This window comes from Macrobrachium nipponense, chromosome 1 (genome assembly GCF_015104395.2).
Source record: "Macrobrachium nipponense isolate FS-2020 chromosome 1, ASM1510439v2, whole genome shotgun sequence".
NCBI classification, from domain to species: domain Eukaryota; kingdom Metazoa; phylum Arthropoda; class Malacostraca; order Decapoda; family Palaemonidae; genus Macrobrachium; species Macrobrachium nipponense.
In genome coordinates this window covers 95355942-95363441 of record NC_087200.1, presented here as the reverse complement: position 1 = coordinate 95363441, position 7500 = coordinate 95355942, and the positions used below count along the sequence as shown (strand labels likewise).

The 7500-nt window shown below is 38.9% G+C and overlaps 1 protein-coding gene across 2 annotated transcripts in view; it reads right to left on the bottom strand.

Annotated features, from left to right (window-relative positions):
* The window catches only part of LOC135219490 (carbonic anhydrase-related protein 10-like), a 106490-nt gene extending 102964 nt beyond the window's left edge, over positions 1-3526 (bottom strand). Inside the window, exons 1-2 of one of the 2 annotated variants that reach the window (XM_064256294.1) lie at positions 3453-3526; positions 526-1519 (exon numbers count right to left, since the gene is read on the bottom strand). In XM_064256294.1, coding sequence (XP_064112364.1) covers positions 526-604 — 79 coding nt within the window. In that variant the 5' untranslated portion in view covers positions 605-1519; positions 3453-3526. The remainder of the gene's footprint in view (positions 1-525; positions 1520-3452) is intronic. The other variant, XM_064256295.1, reaches the window with a different exon arrangement.
* Positions 3527-7500: the final 3974 nt, after the last annotated feature.

The window sequence follows — 7500 nt, the reverse complement described above, 5'->3', positions numbered from 1 at the left end:
GGATTTCGCGGAAAACGGATCCATTCCGTGCAAATGATGATGCGTGGGTGATGGATGGAACCGCGATAGGTACGCGATGGAGATTTAGTCTGAAACCTATTCTAACGACCATAGAAAGAGCTTAGCTGATTTATTCAATTTTACTTAGATTACTCTCGAGTACAATTCATTAATAATAGCATGTTTGTTCGGTAAGAGTTCTATCTGTACTTTTATCTAAGACTATATCTTAATCAAATTCATTCCAGTGAGAAATACAGTATACTTGAAACTTTGCCCTTAGAAAAAACCAGGTTAGATAAAGGAAGTAAAAATGTGTGATAATGATATATTTACATGAGTATTTTTCAGAGTAAAATAACAACTCTAAGAAAGAGAATTATACAAAATTAATGTACTCTGGACTTAGCGAACTAGAGCTGGAGATACTTCAGTTTGAAAAATGTTTAAAGGCTCTGACCTTTGCATACGAAAGAATAATTCAAAGAGAGAGTGAAGATGAAGAATGACAGAGTGTAGACTTACCGTTGGACAGGCAGTGCCTGGCCATGGAGATGACAAGGATATGAAAATGGAGGAAGTTGGTCTGCGGAGCCAGCGCCATCTCTTGACATCCGAAAGTACCTCGATAGGGGTGGGGCGGAAGGATAACCCAGTCTGTGTCGCGTCCCTCGAACAGCGAGAGACAAATAATAATAAAAAAATAAAAATAAAAAAAGGAAAAAGCGGAGAGGGTCGGAGCCTAAGGTCACCCTTCAAGATCACAAGGCAATCTTCTCGAAACACATTCTATATTGCTCTTAGATCCAACTCCTATATTTTTTCCGATAAATTCTCGAGGGACCTTTGATCTATCCAAAGGCGGGAGGGGGAGGGGGAGGGGGAGGGGGAGGGCCTGACGGGGAGTGAGCGAAGGAATCCAGACCTCGAAAACGTTGCATTTTTTCATCAGACGATGACGCTTCTCACCATGCTCTATTAATCTTTATTTTTCCTTCTCTCTTTTTTCTTTCTTTATCTATTATTTATTTCGATGTCATTCATTCCTTCGATCGGGACAACTGGCTGTTCAGATTATTGTAGTACTGATCATTTCATGACTTCCGATATTCGCATCATTCAGTTTGCATTTAACTGCGGTTGCTTCCTTTCCTTCGAATTGCACAAAAATGCTATATTGTTCTTTGAAAGCTTTATTTTCTCAGAAGAATTGCTTCCTCTTAGGATGTACAAAATAATAAGTTACAGTAGGCTGTTCATGTCAGCAGCACTCATTAGCAATTGATTCTGATGTCTCTAACCACATAATCATCATAGAGAATGAGACAAATCTTAGAAAACGTGACCCAGAAAGTCTCTATGTTCGTTTTCCTTGTCCTTGATTGAATATATATAGAGACCACGGGAGAGATTAATGAGCGAAGGTAATGTTCACTTCCTGAAAGACACTGTAATGTCTTTTGCGAATGGTTACCATTGAGTCCTTTTAGTATTTATGGTTAGCCTCATTTCAGCCTCTCTGTAATTTATCGAAAAATGTCGTGAATATTGAAGCCGGAATGATAACAACTAGTTTCACCGGAAAATATAAATAATTCATCTCATGCATTATTTTTCCTTTTTGCGTTAAGAAGCAAAACGTTCATCCATATAACCAAAATAAGAATATATACTACTACACAAGGTGCGAAATAAAAAGTTAAAAGTATCGCAAGTTATGTATGAACCAGGTAATAATAAATTGAGTGGAATTCCGAATACTCATTAATATAATAATACCTTTGAGCGCTGAAATGGGAAGGGAGGCCGTTGATAATCGTAAAACGTATAACAACCTCACCTCGCGGAGTTCATATATTACTAAAAGCTACTGACTAGAGAGAGAGAGAGAGAGAGAGAGAGAGAGAGAGAGAGAGAGAGAGATTGGAAGTAACAGAATGACGTAACCTATTTGAAAAACAATGGAAACTCTTAGGTTCATTGTGTCGGAGCCTTACCAAAGCTCTTGTTACGCTAATCTACAATGGCCGATATAGATTATAAATCGTTGCATAGCGTCAAAGGAGACGGCAGTGACGCGTTTTCATTAACATTTGTACAAGTCTTACGAAGATTTAATCATCATCAGGAATTTGTTTGAATCATTTCTTTAGACTATCGCTTCCATATGTAATGAGCTTTATAATGATGTTTCAGCCATTATTGTGTAGGTGTATATTGTCAAAGCACTAATGGCATTTTTAGGGAATATGATGTTTACGCTTCTTATAGATTAATATTTATAGATAAAATATGTTTGGGATTGGATTAATACTTCAATATTTCAGAGCGTTCGGGCTTACATTTGCTCAAAATTGTGTGTGTGTGAGTGTGTGAGAGAGAGAGAGAGAGAGAGAGAGAGAGAGAGACCTTACCTTACAGACCTTACATCTTGTTCGGGTTGCCCCAGGTCCCTCAGTGTCAGAGAGAGAGAGAAAGAGAGAAAGATAAGCCTTTCGAGTATTATTATATGGCATCTCTTATGGTTATGGACTAAAATAACAGATGAATACAGCCCAAATGAAGACATCTTATTAACTGATGCATTGACTGATCTGATATTACAAACTGGGGTTCAGGACAATTTTTATGATCGACTCAGATAATCCTAGAACAAGCCCGATGCTACAATGGGACGGTTTCACGGTTTCCATTCATTCCCTAATAAGGGAGAATGCTTTATTTCATCTTGTAGTTATTAGAATGAAGATTTGATTTTAATAAATCTGATTTGGATAAAAACTGCTTACGATCATAGATGCTTACATTTGATCTTCGGAAGTCGTGATTCCAATCAAACCTAGAAAATATATTACAACAGGTACATATTATTGGAGATTAAGCTTGATTTACTAAAAAAATATATGCTTAGCCTCTTTCATTAATAGATATTACGATGTAAATTCCCGGCAGGGATGAGAGAGAGAGAGAGAGAGAGAGAGAGAGAGAGAGAGATTTCATTGCCATTTCATGCTAGTATTCTACATCTGTAATCTGCATCCTACTTTATTTGTTCCTGCAAGATGATTAATCTCTTAATATCTCACAAAGAATCCCACTGAGGAATTACTTGAAGAATGAATCACTAGACTTCAAATATATTCCCTAATTAGAAGAAGCAGATGAGATAAAAGAAAAGAATGACGAACAGAAAAATAAATTAGTGAGAAAATGTAGTTGTCACAATCACTATTAATTTATTACGATTCTGAAGATTGGATTTTTTTGATGCTCCAACTATAAAGTTTCCCAGTTGCCCTGGAGTTCTTCCCATTCACTGATATTTTCTCTACCATGAACAAGATCATTCAACTTCCAATGTCTTACAACAATGGCCACGACTTCTTACTGGTATATCTCATAAAGAAAACATGGCAAAAGTAAACAGGCAGTAACTTCATAAGAGACAACACCGATAAGTCTTCAAGAATTTCCAAGTGACGATGGAGTCGGGAGAGTTCTAACGTAGGCCCGACTTTCACGACAGTACATGGCACACTGGCTGTCTGGCTCCCGCTCCCATTACAGTTTCGCTCTCTCTCTCTCTCTCTCTCTCTCTCTCTCTCTCTCTCTCTCTCTCTCTCTCTCTCTGGCGCGCGCTACCTAGGAGGTGCTGCAGTGGTTAGCGATTTCAGATGAGCAATAGCACCCAGACAGATCCCTTGTAGCGGTTGCAAGAAGCGCGAGGGAGAGCCAGTTTAGACCTTCCACGCTAATTGTCTTTACATTTACAATTAATTTGGCATATGCACTCCCGACATACATTTCCTCTGCTCAAAATACGGAAGAAAATACACATACGTGAATACATAATAAGAACGGATGTATAAAACATACATAACAGGAAGTGGCTTAAGAAAAAGTAGCATAAAGGTCACTGCCTCATTTGAAGAGTCGTGGCTGAGCCCCCTGCGCAGAAAACTTCCATAGCAGCAATAGGCATTTCATATACCTGGGCTGAAGGCTCATCAGTAGTGTGTCGAACTCCATTCATTCCTGTCCTTTCCAATACCTCTTCCCCGTCCGCCTCATACTTTCGGATAATACACTTTTCACCTGCCTGTCTTTCTTCACACTTTCTGCATGACTTACCATCTCAAAACACTAATCCATCCTTTCCCTAATACTAACTATGACTTAACTGCACATTTCTCCCATCTCAAATCCTTTTATGCCACACAAACTACTCGAGCAGTTCATCTCAACAGTTTCAACCTTTTTTTTTTCTGTCATCACTTCTATAATGGAAAGTTGGTTCTACAGTGACCCGCCACTTCTTTCTTCCTAGTACCATCTTTTATGTTAATCCCAAATACCTATGTGAATCACCTGTTTCCATTCTTCCACCATATCCATATTAACATTCGTAGCTTCATCGTCCTGATTTTAATATACCATCACAACCTTATTCTTGCGTCATCTTCTTGCAAACACTTATAGACTGTTTCACTAGCTTCTGCGATTTCCACTCACTTTCCACAACCAGCACTGAATCATCTGCAAATCTCAGCCATTCCACACCCCCAGTGATTCATTTTAAAACTGTTGAAATGGCTGTGTCTGTCCGTCCGCACTTTTTCTTTCCGCCCTCAGATCTTAAAAAGTACTGAGGCTAGAGAGCTGCAAATTGGTATATTGAGCATCCACCCTCTAATCATCAAACATATCAAATTGCAGCCCTTTAGCCTTAGTAGTTTTTATTTTACTTAAGGTTAAAGTTAGCCATGATCGTGCGTATGGCACCGCTATAGGTATCAACAACACAGGCCACCACCAAGCCGTGGCTGAACGTTTCATGAACCGTGACTGAGAGTTTCATAAAGCACTATACGCCGTACAGAAAACTCGATGGCACCGAAGAAACTTGGGCACATTTTTTTATTTGTTTACACTTTGCTAGTAACTCTCCCATCTTCTTATTGCAACGCGCAAGCTTCAATTCCACCATAAAATCCTTTCAATACATCACTCTCAGCAACATGTCTATAACATACATCCTCAACAACCTCCTCATAGTTTCTCTATTGAGTTTATCGTAAAGTTTCTCTCGGTATAAGATAAGAATGGTACTACATCATTATCCCATCGCTTTTAGAATTCTCTCGTGATTTCTATGGGGTTAGTGCTGTCAGTCCACCTCATGGGAAGCATTGTAGGCATTACTAAATGTTCTTTGCAGTCTCCCTTCGGCCGCTAGCTGCAACACCTTTCATTCCTTTTACTGTACCTCCATTCATATTATATTTCTTCCATCTTGCTATCCATCCTCTTATAACAGTTATTTCAGTGCAACTGTGAGGTTTTCCTCCTGTTTCACCTTTAAGACCTACCTACTCTCAGTCTCCTTTCCAGCGCTGAATGACCTCATAGGTCCCAGTTTGCCCTAAACTCTATATTCAGTTTAATTCAATTAATAAACATCCTCTTGATCCTTAGGCCTTATTCTTTCCTAAATGGACTTTTTCCCCCCGATCAGTCTGTCTGTACCTGTCCTTACTTTCTCAATTAAAACCCTATCGTACAGCTTACCTGATATACAGCATCACGTAATGTTATGATCCTATGATTCTTATACTCTCCTCTATCACCTTTCTATTTTACCTAATAGACTAATATTTCTCTCAGCCAAATCTTCGGAACCCTTCCTTCATCCACCCACACCTCACAAACTATCATCACTGCACCGTAGTATACCATTTATAATCTCTCCTTATATCCTTAACAGTTATTTCCAAATATTCTCAATCTGACACTAGCCCTTCCTACTCCAGTGTCATTCATCTACGTCTCTTTTACTCTCCACACTCAGCAAAGCTTCAAAATACCCACTTCATCGACCAGGTTTTCATTCACTTCAGACGGTTCTCAATTTGCATCTTTCAGTCTGAGATCCATTCGTCCATACACCTTCCTCTCTGCACTTACATCCTTTTAGAATGGCTTATTCTTCCGAAAGGTGTTGAATACTCGTGTTAAATACATCCATATATATACATACTATATATATATATAGATATATATTATATATATATATATATATATTTTAATATATATATATATAAATATTATATATATATTCATATATATATATATAATATATATACTATATATACATTAATATATATTATATATGTGTGTGTATATATGGATGTATGCATGCATGCATGTATGTATTTATTTATAAATATATATGTACAAATGTGTGTCTATCCGAGGCTTGCAATACCAGTTCGTACTCATACACGATTCTAACATTTCAAAACCAGACGCACATATTTGTATACAAACAGATCAACGAATAAATCGCCCAAATCCTGGCTCCACCTTCCAATGCGAGTTGTTCTATACTAGAATGAAGCATCGATTACGTAATTTTATTGCTTATTCGGAGCAATAAAACTTGAGGGAGAGCTAGGCGCTGGGAGAGACAAAGACGATATAGAATGATGTTATGGAGAGCGGATCAGAAACCCAGGAACAGGTGAGTCATGTGTGGGTAGTAGATACGTTGAATGATACAGAGGTTTGTAGATAAATAAGGGAAAATAGGATGAAATGAGAATGGGTAAAGCACGTGACGAGATCAGTATTGCCAAAAAGGCATGTAGGCAAAAGAAAGAATATGTGGGAGAAAGGAAAAGGGAGTCATCGTACATATAAAATCTGACCTTCAGACTATCAAGGGGAGATAGTTATGGTAGAAAGATTTCAGCAAAAAATGATACGTCGAAACTTTTTTGTATGAAAGTCAATAATAGTTATTGCTTGCAGCCTATTTTCAGTCACATTCTTCGGCTGAAAATCACGCCTCATTGTGACCATCGCCACGCGCAGCAGACACAACGATGGACAGTATTATAAAAATGATTCTCTATATTTTAATCCTCGCAGGGTGCGAATGTCGTCAGTATACCACACGTGACGCACTGTAGGCATTTACTTAACGGTCTTTGCAACGTCCCTTCAGCCCCTAGCTGCAATCTCTCTCACTTCCTTTGCTTTACTCCTCCTTCCATATTCCCTTTGTTCCATCTGACTGTCCACCCTCTCTATAAATTGTTTCCTAATTCATCCACGAGGTTTTCCTCCACTTGCACCTCTCAAAAACCTTCTTACTGTCCATTTCCCTTCCAGTGCTGAAAGACCTCATGGATCTCAGCGCTTGGCCATTGGCCTAAATCCTGAATATTCTATATTAAAACGAAGACGGTAGACCTGCGTGATGGTATGTGGCCCGTTGATTGAAGTCCGGATGTTGAGCGAAGTGACTGGATCCTTGAGATGTGAAGGACTTCTTCAGAATCCTTTAATCCCATTGTCTCTCCGTCATCAGTAGGGTGCTCCTCGACCTCTCAAAGGTGACCTCAAGTAAAGATGTGTGATCGGCCGGTCGATATATCGACGGTAAACAAGCGGATGGATGCGTTGCCCGGAGTGTCAATATCACTGCCTGGGAAACGG